General features: G+C 41.9%; 1 protein-coding gene across 1 annotated transcript; it reads left to right on the top strand.

Moving 5' to 3' along the window:
• The first annotated feature begins 1,011 nt into the window (after positions 1 to 1,011).
• LOC109753884 (DNA polymerase alpha catalytic subunit) lies at positions 1,012 to 10,788 on the top strand. The gene is made up of 31 exons (XM_020312806.4): positions 1,012 to 2,337; positions 2,755 to 2,922; positions 3,008 to 3,091; positions 3,174 to 3,248; positions 3,320 to 3,384; positions 3,489 to 3,579; positions 3,714 to 3,899; positions 4,220 to 4,383; positions 4,480 to 4,594; positions 4,825 to 5,004; positions 5,079 to 5,192; positions 5,301 to 5,420; positions 5,536 to 5,856; positions 5,969 to 6,061; positions 6,902 to 7,020; positions 7,205 to 7,277; positions 7,370 to 7,426; positions 7,576 to 7,668; positions 7,762 to 7,881; positions 7,956 to 8,053; positions 8,130 to 8,175; positions 8,344 to 8,457; positions 8,562 to 8,642; positions 8,942 to 9,055; positions 9,142 to 9,231; positions 9,318 to 9,397; positions 9,480 to 9,687; positions 9,761 to 9,814; positions 9,914 to 10,033; positions 10,118 to 10,192; positions 10,274 to 10,788. The coding sequence occupies exons 1-31, from the start codon at positions 1,183 to 1,185 to the stop codon at positions 10,418 to 10,420; spliced, it is 4,620 nt and encodes a 1,539-aa protein (XP_020168395.1). The 5' UTR covers positions 1,012 to 1,182; the 3' UTR covers positions 10,421 to 10,788.
• The last annotated feature ends 648 nt before the right edge of the window (positions 10,789 to 11,436 follow it).

The raw sequence follows: 11,436 nt of genomic DNA, 5'->3' as shown, positions 1-11,436 counted from the left end.
ATTGTCAAAAACAACTCCAAAGTTTTGAAGTGTGTGTTACCAAGGTTGGTGGAGTGCTTGCACACCAGGACACCATCCGCCCACCTGCATTACGAGCCGTCCATTTTGGTGCATCAAATGAAAGTGGTAATTACATTTGTGTAGCCCCATCTTCCACTTAACAACCTCACTTGTGCATCATGGGTTTGATGTTGGAAGGTTATGGTTGACCAATGCTGAAAGCATATGCTTAGGATGAAAGCAAGATGGCGACAAAGGTGATTGCAAACCAAATAATAAGTTTGACCGAAAAACCACACAGTAAGCTGTTGATGGTTCCATAATTGTTAGGTAACGATGGATTAGACAACTAGCAGCAACCCATCAAAGGCAGGTGTCAGAGGTAAGGGGCCTTTTAGACCTAGTGGTTAGAGTGAACAAAGATGGAGGAGACCATGGCGCATCGAGGGGCCGCAAGAGCGAGGCAACGACGGGTATAGGGCAACACTACAAGGGGTTCAAGGCTTGGAGTATTTATGTTGCACCAGAGATAACATAATGAATATATGCATATGCATGCACAAGTGAAAAAAAGATTTTTCGAAATGTTTGTGGGGCCATGACCGCCTCACCAGATCCGCCCATGAAGCGAGGAGCGGAAAGAGGAGACCACAAGTGCAGTAATTATTTGTGATTACTGAAATTTACGAAAATTCTGAAGGACATAATTTTCTAGCCAGCTCTACCTTGCGCGCGCGCGGGGGGGAGGGGGGTGCCATCGTCGCCGTCAGATCCCTTCATATTTTTCTGGAAACTTTTTTTAGGGGTTTCTGGAAACTTTATTACAATGATTGTTTTTTTACGAGCTTCAAAACGGCCCGCCTGATTTCAGGCCAGTTTTGGACAACCAAACGGGCCAGTACAATGACAAGGCCCACAGAGGCCCAGTTACGCGTGGATCCTCTGCTTCTTCACAACCCGATCTGAAAAACCCTAGACCCAGGGGCTACCGCTCCCTGAAAACTCTGCGCGCCAAATGCTCGAACACCTTCCCGCCAAAGCCACGCCCGCACATTCACAATAGATCCACGCTCTCCGTGTCCGCGCCTGATTCAGAGAAAGAGCCCGCGAGAAAGAGATAGGAGAGAGAGAGAGAGAGAGAGAGGGAGAGGGAGAGCAAGAGAAGGAGGAAGAGGCGAAGCCATGGACGACGCGCCCGCCGACGCCGCCGGATCCGGCCGCCGCACGCGCACCCGGGGCACCGAGGCGGTGGCGCGCTCCGCGGCGCTGGAGCGCCTCCGCGCCATCCGCGGCGGCGGCGCCCGCTCCGCCGCCGCCGTCCAGGTGCGGATGGAGGACCCGATCTACGACACCGTCGCCGAGGAGGACTACGCCGCCCTCGTCGCCCGCCGCCGCGAGGACGCCGGCGCCTTCATCATCGACGACGACGGCCTCGGCTACGTCGACGACGGCCGCGAGGAGGACTGGACCCACCGCGCCCTCCCGTCCTCCTCCGACGAGGGATCTGGCGGCGAGGATGGCGCCCCCCGCAAGCGGAAGCAGCCGCGCCCTCCCCAGGCGAAGCGTCCGCCCCAGCAGTCCGCTGCGGCGGCGTCCCTCTCCGCCGCCGCCGCGATGATGGGCAAGCAGCGCCTCTCCTCCATGTTCACCTCCTCCGTGTTTAAGAAGCCGGGCAGCGACCGCACCAAGGGCTCGTCGCTGGCCGCGGACAGCATCGTGGACGACGTCATCGCCGAGTTCGCCCCCGACGAGAACGACCGCGAGGAGCGCCGTCGTCGCGTTGGCAGGGTCTCTGCCCCGACACCGACACCTGCTCCAGTTGCCCAAATTAAGGCAATTCAAGCAGCCGTACATGCTGAAATGGAGGTTAGATCGGATAATGGGTTCGAGCCTGATGTGGTTTCAGACCATGGAAACGATATGGAGGTGGAATTACAGCCAGAGGTGGAATTGAAGCCTGATGTGGAAATGCAACCCAAATTAGAAGCAGCTCCAGGTTCTAGTACTGAATTGGTTGATGAGAATAAGAGCTCGGAGGAACTGAAGCAGGAGGCTAATGGGGAGCTGAAGATAGAGAAGGTGCACCGTTTAAATGCTAAAATTAAGGCAGAGGGCACCAGGAATGGGGATATGTTGAGTGCAACAGCAGGTTGGATGAAGATATGTGGGGAGGGGGAGAATGCAGGAGGCGAGGGAGAGGTGTCTGTTAATGGTAACACTGATGTGGATGAAAGCTCGGAGTTTGAGCTGAAGGATGGAGCACTGCCGTTCTATGTGCTGGATGCATATGAGGAGCCCTTCGATATTAATTCAGGCACAGTCTATTTGTTTGGAAAGGTAAATATCATTTGTACTAGGTTTCTATTGAAGTATTGTGGTGAATAATCCCTATAAGAGACATGTTTAGTTGCCGGCATCTGTTAAAGTGCTTTGTTTTGTTCACACAATATTTCACCAGCACCAAACTAAGTGATTCTTTAGCTTAGTGGGATAGCTGATTTATATAAATTATGTGGTGCTTTATGTATTTTAGTATCTGAATGAATGGATGTATTCCATAGAGGCACTGATCATTACTTCCATAAAGTAGTCAATATTTTTTTGAAGCTCCATATATTTGCCATGGTCAAGTATGTCAGAAATAGGTATCAACTTTGTTGAATAGTTACATGTTCGATTGGATCATCAGCTATTACATGTTTGCAGCTCTAGGTTATACACCACACTTTTTTGACCACCTGCTTTTCTTTCTAGGTCGTAATAGGCAAGCGGTTCCATAGTTGTTGTGTTGTTGTAAAAAATATGCAAAGGTGCATATATGCAATCCCAAGCAGTTCGGTATTCCCAAGGGACACAATATCAAGGATAGAGAAGAACTCCACAAGTTCTGATGCTTCGCTATCACTTCGAGCAACTTTACATGTGAGAGATTGATTATTTTCATACTAAGCTTAATGCTCATTGCAACATATTAATCTTATATGCACACTACATATCTTTTTCCCAGGAGTTGTCATCTGGACTAAAGAGTGAAGTAGCTGAGAAGTTGTCTGACCTCAATGTTTCAAATTTTGTGATGACTCCAGTCAAGGTTTGTAGGTGGAACCATCCTGTAACTTCAACCCCTGTAATATCCTTGTCTATGCTAATTGTTCATATTTGGCATGCCTTAGAGGAACTATGCATTTGAGAGGACTGATGTACCAATCGGTGAGCAGTATGTCCTGAAAATCAATTACCCATACAAGGTATGTTTCTTGAACAATGGATCTTCTGTTTCATATTTTATTTTTTCCTTATATCATATGCATTTTCGTAGGATCCTGCGGTACCAGCCGACCTCAGAGGTGACCATTTCCATGCGTTACTTGGGACAAACAATAGGTATGAACCATAAAATGTGGGACCCATGCTGTACACAACAATTCCAGTGCGGTACTCCGTGCCAAATCCTTTCCTCACACACAGTAACCATTGTACCTTTTCAGTGCACTTGAACTGTTTCTCATCAAAAGGAAGATCAAGGGTCCTTCATGGCTATCGATTTCTAAATTTGTGGCATGTCCATCTACTCAGCGGGTATAGCCTTGACTTCATGCTGTCCTCTCATTCCAGCCTGTGTTTTATATCCAAGTTATTTGATACTCTTATGGCTCCTGCCTAAATTCTTTGTTGCATTATATTGGTGCTGATGGTTTTTGGCATTTCCACAGGTCAGCTGGTGTAAATTTGAAGTTACAGTCGACTCCCCAAAAGACATTTCTGTTTTGATGACAAGTAACACACTGGAAGTCCCCCCAGTTGTAGTTGCGGCTGTTAATCTTAAAACTATCATAAATGAGAAACACAACGTGCATGAGATTGTGTCAGCATCAGTCATATGTTGTCACCAAGTAAAAGTAAGCATGCTAATCTGGGGTCGAAGTATTTTATTCTAGTTTTTGTTTGTACATAATAAAGCAGTTTAGGTATCAGGTAAATGATTATCCTTTTCTTCTGGACAAGATTTTCTAGAAAAGCTGACATACTTTGGCATGATGTATCAAGCAATTGAACCTTCCATGTCTCTGAAAATATGAAGCAGTTCTTTTTTAGACAAACTGATGCACTTCGGGTTTATCTGAAACAATTATCGAGTTTACATATTTGCGAGATTATTTTATAAGCCAGAGACACTTTCTACCAAATAAATGTTGTTTGCCTTTTGGGGTCATTTCAGATTGATACTCCAATGCGTTCTGAAGATTGGCAGAAACGGGGAACTATCAGCCATTTTACTGTTATGCGCAAGCTTGAAGGCAGCATATTTCCTATAGGCCTCACCAAAGAAGCTTCTGATAGGAACCAGAAGGCTGGTAGCAACGTGCTGGCACTAGAGAGCAGGTGGGTACTGTTGTTGCGTATGCATTTTACATGTTACTTTGAACAAATCCAAGTTCTCATCTTTGCATTTATTAATCTTTTTTATTCCATTTTCAGTGAACGTGCTTTGTTAAATCGCTTGATGATTGAGCTTAGTAAACTTGATTGTGATGTACTTGTGGGGCACAACATTTCGGGATTCGACCTGGATGTCCTTCTGCACCGTGCTCAGGTTTTTATTATTATATTTCTGGTTAATTTTAGTACCTCTATGGAACCTGTACTAGTAGCTCCATGTTCTCCTTGAAGTAGATGGAAAGGGTTCTGTTGATGTTTTAATTTCAATGTTCTGGACGAAGTGGTCAGCAACACGTTAGAGAACTTACACTATGATTTTACTAATGTCTAATCATGTTTTAATTCAATCAAATAAGGAATATACCTCTGCCCTTTTTCTGCTAGACCTGCAAAGTACCAAGCAGCATGTGGTCCAAAATTGGCCGCCTTAGAAGATCAGTAATGCCCAGGCTTACCAAAGGAAACACACTATATGGTTCTGGGGCAAGTCCAGGAATTATGTCCTGTATTGCTGGCCGTCTCCTCTGTGATACCTACTTATGCTCTCGTGATCTTCTGCGGGAGGTACCCAGCATTTTAATTGTTTGGTGCAATCTTAAAGCCAAACTCAACAACTCTAACCTATATGTTTTACACAGGTGAGTTATTCTCTGACACAACTTGCAGAGACTCAATTGAAAAAAGACAGAAGAGAGGTTTCGCCACATGATATACCTCCAATGTTCCAATCAGCGGGAACACTTCTAAAGCTGGTGTGGTTTCTTTGAATTCAAAAATCATGTTTACTTCTTTCAAGAGAATGCCATGTCTTAAGAATTATGAACTGAAGCAAACTTTACCAATTTATCATCCTCATCTAGGTTGAGTATGGTGAGACTGATGCATGGCTTTCTTTGGAGCTCATGTTCCACTTGAGTGTTCTCCCGCTTACACGCCAACTGACAAATATTAGTGGTAATCTGTGGGGAAAAACTCTCCAGGTATACCATCATTATTTTTATGCAAAGTATACATCTGCAAAAATGCAGTCTCCTTTGGAAAAGAGACAGAAAACAATGTTATGTTGACATGATCTTTCACATGAAATGGACGCAGGGTGCTAGAGCTCAGAGGGTAGAATATCTACTGTTGCATTCATTCCATGCAAAAAAATTCATTATACCAGATAAGTTTGCTGCACGCAATAAGGAGCTGAACTCTGCAAAACGAAAGCTTAATGCTGATACCGAAGGTGGAAATGCTGCTGATGGTGCTGCTGATCCTTCCATTGATGATGAGGTGCATCATGGTGATCAAGGTAAAGCAAGAAAAGGCCCTTCATATGCTGGTGGCTTGGTTTTGGAGCCTAAAAAAGGTCTCTACGACAAGTATATTCTACTTCTGGACTTCAACAGTCTTTATCCTTCAATAATTCAGGTGAGTCGTTATTTTTCACAGATTCTGTAAGTTCTGGCTTATTCTCCATGAGTCGACTGTTAAGCGACACCCTTGATATATATTCACTGTTTCTTTTGTTCTCTTCGCTCAGGAATTCAATATCTGCTTCACCACTGTTGAGCGTTCTTCTGATGGCAATCTCCCTAACCTGCCAACTTCAAAGGCTAGTGGTGTTTTACCTGAGGTACTTACGTACATATATGCTTTATTCGGATATGGAGTTTTTCTTTACTTGGGGGAATGAGAAACACCCTTTTGCAAATTTTTGAGCCGCTAGCAGGGTAACAACATACTAACATGCCATAGGTGGGATACCCTATGGGTAGCACCCATATTGCTTTGGAACTTTGCCACCAAGAATATAACCAATAAAAAGTTTGCTTTCAGCTCATTTTTCTGAGTAACTTGTTATTAATATTCAGAGTTGTAGTTACAGAAATAAAATATGCTATTCCTGCTTGGCCACCACACCTGTTCATGCTTTTGGTTTGGACATTGGAATTTTGTAAACTTGTTCAGTGTGATTCTAGCTTACAATCTACTTGCTCCATTCCTAAATATATGACGTTTTGGTATTTGAAATTGAACTACCAAAACGTCACAGGACCAAGGGAGTACTATATTTCTTAACTATATCCAGTCTTTGTAACTAAGCTGGACCAAAATTGTACTCCCCCCAGCCACCAATTTTAAATGCTGTGAGAATTGACAAACCTTGGTTTTGGTATAGACCACTGAGACATATATTCTTCTGTTCATTTTGTTGTACAAGTAATACATGATCAACACCCAATATTTCTAATATATTAGTGCTCCAGCAAGTTCTGCAATCAAACTCATTGGCTTCTTTATGGATGCCAGTGATCAGCCGCTATACAGAAGGCTTACTTGGACTATACTTTAGACGTGATTCCTTGTTCTGTCTTTACTTTTCTTTGCACTTCAGTTATTGATTGAAATGCGGCTTATCGTCAGGGCATAATTTTGTTCTAACATGTGTTTGCAATCATGGCTAACAACACAGTTGCTGAAGAGCTTGGTGGAGAGGAGAAGAATGGTTAAATCATGGCTCAAAACCGCCTCTGGTCTCAAAAGGCAGCAGTTTGATATTCAACAGCAAGCTTTGAAGCTTACCGCAAACAGGTAAAGAATACTGTTGCAAACTAAATTCTTAAGTGTACTCTTCTTCCGGCATCCATAAAGAAGTCTAGTATAGTCGATGGGCTCTAAGTAGAGTCCAAGTAAGCCTTTTGTGTTTGTAATTCCTTTTGCATTTATCCAGTATGGTCGACCGGCTCTAACTTATCCTTTTAACCTTATGTCCCAGTATGTACGGTTGCTTGGGATTTTCTAATTCTAGGTTTTTTGCAAAGCCACTTGCCGAGCTTATTACCCTACAAGTGAGAACATACTTTCTCTCCTTCAGAAGTAGATTGACAAATATGTACAACTAAATTTGTTGTGACTGATATATGCTATGATGCCCCTGCAGGGTAGAGAGATCTTGCAAAACACTGTTGATCTGGTTCAGAATAATTTAAACTTGGAGGTATGTATATTACTAACTTATGTTTATAAATCAGTGGTAAATAACCTTTCTAAGATATCCAAAGAACCTTGTTTATAAGATGCTTGAACTCCAACTTTCTTTACGAATAAATTGGCCATATTGATATTTCTTTTCATTGTATTGGACAGGTTATTTATGGTGACACTGACTCCATAATGATATATACTGGACTGGATGACATCTCCAAGGCAAAAGCAATTGCTGGAAAGGTCATTCAGGAGGTAGTATTCTGATATTGAAGTCTCAGCCTTGGATATTAAACTATGATCTATGAGCAGCACAAAAACATCATCTTTCCACAATTGTTTATGCAGGTGAACAAGAAGTACCGTTGTCTGGAGATCGATCTTGATGGTGTATACAAAAGGATGTTGCTTCTCAAAAAGAAGAAATATGCTGCCATTAAAGTGGCACTAGATGGTAGTTTACGAGAGGTGTGTGTGTGCTTATTCCAACTTCATATTTATCTTGGAAAACTAGGCGAGGTATTCTAACATGCTTGATACAGAACATTGAGCGCAAGGGACTCGATATGGTCAGGCGTGATTGGAGTATGCTGTCAAAAGAAATTGGTGATTTTTGCCTGAATCAAATCTTGTCTGGAGGGTAAGTATTTTAGTCGTCATTAATTTTGCTTGAGATGTTCCCTTTCATCTCATCCATGTTAAAACTGTTTCTACAGGACATGTGATGATGTTATTGAGTCAATACATAACTCTCTCGTCCAGGTGAGTAGCCTACAATATATTCTTCATCTCTTAAGTTTTCCTTTTCCATATTTTCTGAGAGGCATTAATTTTGGTTGCTACCGCTCCACACTTCAGTTTTGATTGTACAGGCATTAGTACTATATTTGTTAGTGTAATACGATTGACTGAATATGAGTATTGTTGCAGGTCCAAGCACAGATGAAAAGTGGTCAAATAGAGCTTGAAAAATATATCATCACAAAGAGTCTAACGAAAGCGCCAGAAGATTATCCAGATGCTAAAAACCAGCCTCATGTCCAGGTAATATTTACCTGTTTCATTTCTTTTGGTCAGTTGTGAGATAAATGGGAAACTGATGAGCTGAGCTGAGTGCTGTTTTCCTTTGGTTGTGTTGGGTTTTTCAGGTTGCTTTAAGACTGAAGCAAAATGGTTTCTCTGGATGCTCTGCAGGTGATACTGTTCCATATATTATCTGCTCGCAACAGGTATTGCAATGATGCGTTTTTTTTGGTTATCTTTATTATTTGTTCCATATATTATTTTCTCGCAGCAGGTATCCCTAAGTACTATTTGTTAACCTCTGCTTTGATACAATGATAACTCATTAAGGGAACATAATTATTTGTTTGTTTGAAATGATTGTAATTTTAAAAAGGAAACCTTGCGGCAGAATGTTTTGGAAATATCTGTTTTTAGCTTCTTTTTTTGAAGTACTCTTACCAGACCTTAAAATTTACTTGACTATTAAGAGGCAAATCTAACTTTGTTTGACTATTCCAAACAGGATTCAGATAATACACATTCTGGGGGAATTGCTCAAAGAGCTAGACATCCGGATGAGTTAAAACGAGACCCTAACAAGTGGATGATTGACATCGAGTACTATTTGTCACAGCAGGTCCTCCCTTGCACATAAGAAAACATATAGTTCTTGTATGCCAGATTTGTCTGTACTGTATTTTTTATTCTAAATTGCTTTTACAGATTCATCCTGTCGTTTCTCGTCTGTGTGCTTCCATTGAGGGTACTAGCCCTGCCCGACTAGCTGAATGTCTTGGACTTGACTCATCGAAGGTGTGCATCCACTCTTAATTATTGGTTAGCTATCTAATTTGTATATTTTTCATATGTTCTTAACCCTTCTAAATCCTTGGAATTAGTTCCAATCAAGATCAATCGGGTCTAGCAACGAGGATACGTCTACCATGCTCTTATCTGTAATTGATGATGAAGACGAGAGGTAAACATATAATATACTTATTTCGCTTTGATTCCTGCTGTTCGTAACTTCCAACTAAAAATAACATGAGTAATACTTGCAGATATCGTGGCTGTGAGCCACTGCGTTTATCATGCCCAAGCTGTACCAATACCTTCGAGTGCCCCGCTGTGTCCAGTCTGATTGCTAGTTTATCAGATCCAAATGAAGGAAAAGATGCTACTGTGAATTTCTGGCGTCGGATGCGGTGCCCAAGATGTCCAGATGATACTGATGAGTGCAGAGTTTCTCCTGCTGTGCTTGCCAACCAGGTTAATACCACTTAATGTAATATATGATCTAGCATTCAGATTGCTGAACTGAAATTGATTTTTTCCATGCCAGATAAAAAGACAGGCTGATAATTTCATCAATCGGTATTACAAAGGTTTACTGATGGTAAGTATAGTTTCCACTTCTGATTGATATTTCACATTCTCTTGTCCTTGGGTGCCTGTCTACATGTAATGAACCTTTTCTTTTGACATTTCTTTCCAGTGCGATGACGAGGGTTGCAAATATTCAACTCACATTGTGAACCTTAGAGTGATGGGGGATTCTGAGAGAGGAACCATCTGCCCGAACTATCCACAATGCAACGGCCGTTTAGTAAGACAGGTTTGTTGATACGGGCTTAAGTTTATGAGTGCTTATTTGTTCTTTGATTTGATGGCTACTAATACCGATTCTGTGTGCTGACAGTACACAGAGGCAGATCTATACAGGCAATTGTCCTACTTTTGCTATGTACTTGATGCAACCCGGTGTCTTGATAAGGTTAGATATAATAACCCAATTGCTGGTTTTTTCTTTTCCCTTTGTTAGTGCCATAGTTGATGTAAAGATTTTTTGATGCAGTTGGACCAGAAGATGCGGCTTCCTTTCGAGAAAGAGTTTGCAGTATTAAACCAAACAATAAGCTCGGCATTTCTGGAGATTCAGAGAATCCGAGACAGATGTGCTTTTGGATGGGTTCAATTGACAGATCTAGCAGTGTCAATCTGATGAGCTAGTGTTCGCCGTAATCTCAAGCAGTGCTGATCTGAGCATGGGCCGTGGGATATTTTGTTGTTGAAACTAGATCTGTTGTTGAAGGTGAAAGGAACTGGAAACCAGATGGTGACCTTGGCCACTAGCCGCTGGGTTTCCTGGCCTGCAAAGGATAGAGTTGCCCACATCATGTTGCATTTAAATACAAATGTTCTAACCAGTCATTTCAGAGACCCTAGATTTTCATGTGTATATTGTACTACTGCTGTAAATATGTTGCATCCATCAATCCCATGGTTTTGTAGTGACATACTTTGAATACTAAATTTGTCATCAGTCAGTTTTTATCATCTTAAATTTATCACAATCCATATGCTTATTTACTGATTCTCATGTCTTTAAACAAGGTTTATTCTGTTTTAGTAACTAAAAGGAACACAAGGTTTTGTTTCAGTGTATCAGATACTCCCTTCGTCTCAAAATAAGTTTCTCAACTTTGTACTAGCTCTAGTACAAATTTGCACTAAGCTTGAGACACTTATTTTGGGACGGAGGGAGTAGATTACTAATGCTCTGATGGATGGAATCCTTTTTTTTTTGCGAGGCTGATGGATGGAATCCTTGACAAAGAGCATGTTGTTCCAGTGTTTGTTTTATTTTTATATATCTGCCAGATATCTCACTTGTAGTCCTTATCAAATGGAAGACTGTCTGAATCAGTTATTTGCATAATCTGCACACATACGGACATACATTAGGGTTCTTGTCCTGTGAACTCCAGGCTGTGGCAGTGTGAACCACAAGAACTAGCCTGGTATATGTCAGATGCTGCATAGTAAACCCTAACCCAGCTAAGTGTTGAAATCTTTCCAAACCAAGATGCTTTAGCAGCAAGAGGTTATCATCGAAAACTGACCTTTATTCTCATTTGAATTACTCATTATCATGTTATTTTTGGAAGTTTTAGGAGATTAGCCTATTGCCACCAGCTAGTGTTTTTTTTGCAGGCAAACTTGGGGAGCTTTATTGAA

The sequence above is a fragment of the Aegilops tauschii genome, chromosome 3 (assembly GCF_002575655.3).
Source record: "Aegilops tauschii subsp. strangulata cultivar AL8/78 chromosome 3, Aet v6.0, whole genome shotgun sequence".
Taxonomy (NCBI): domain Eukaryota; kingdom Viridiplantae; phylum Streptophyta; class Magnoliopsida; order Poales; family Poaceae; genus Aegilops; species Aegilops tauschii.
The sequence above is the reverse complement of the archived record's forward strand: the minus strand, read 5'-3'. Positions and strand labels throughout refer to the sequence as shown.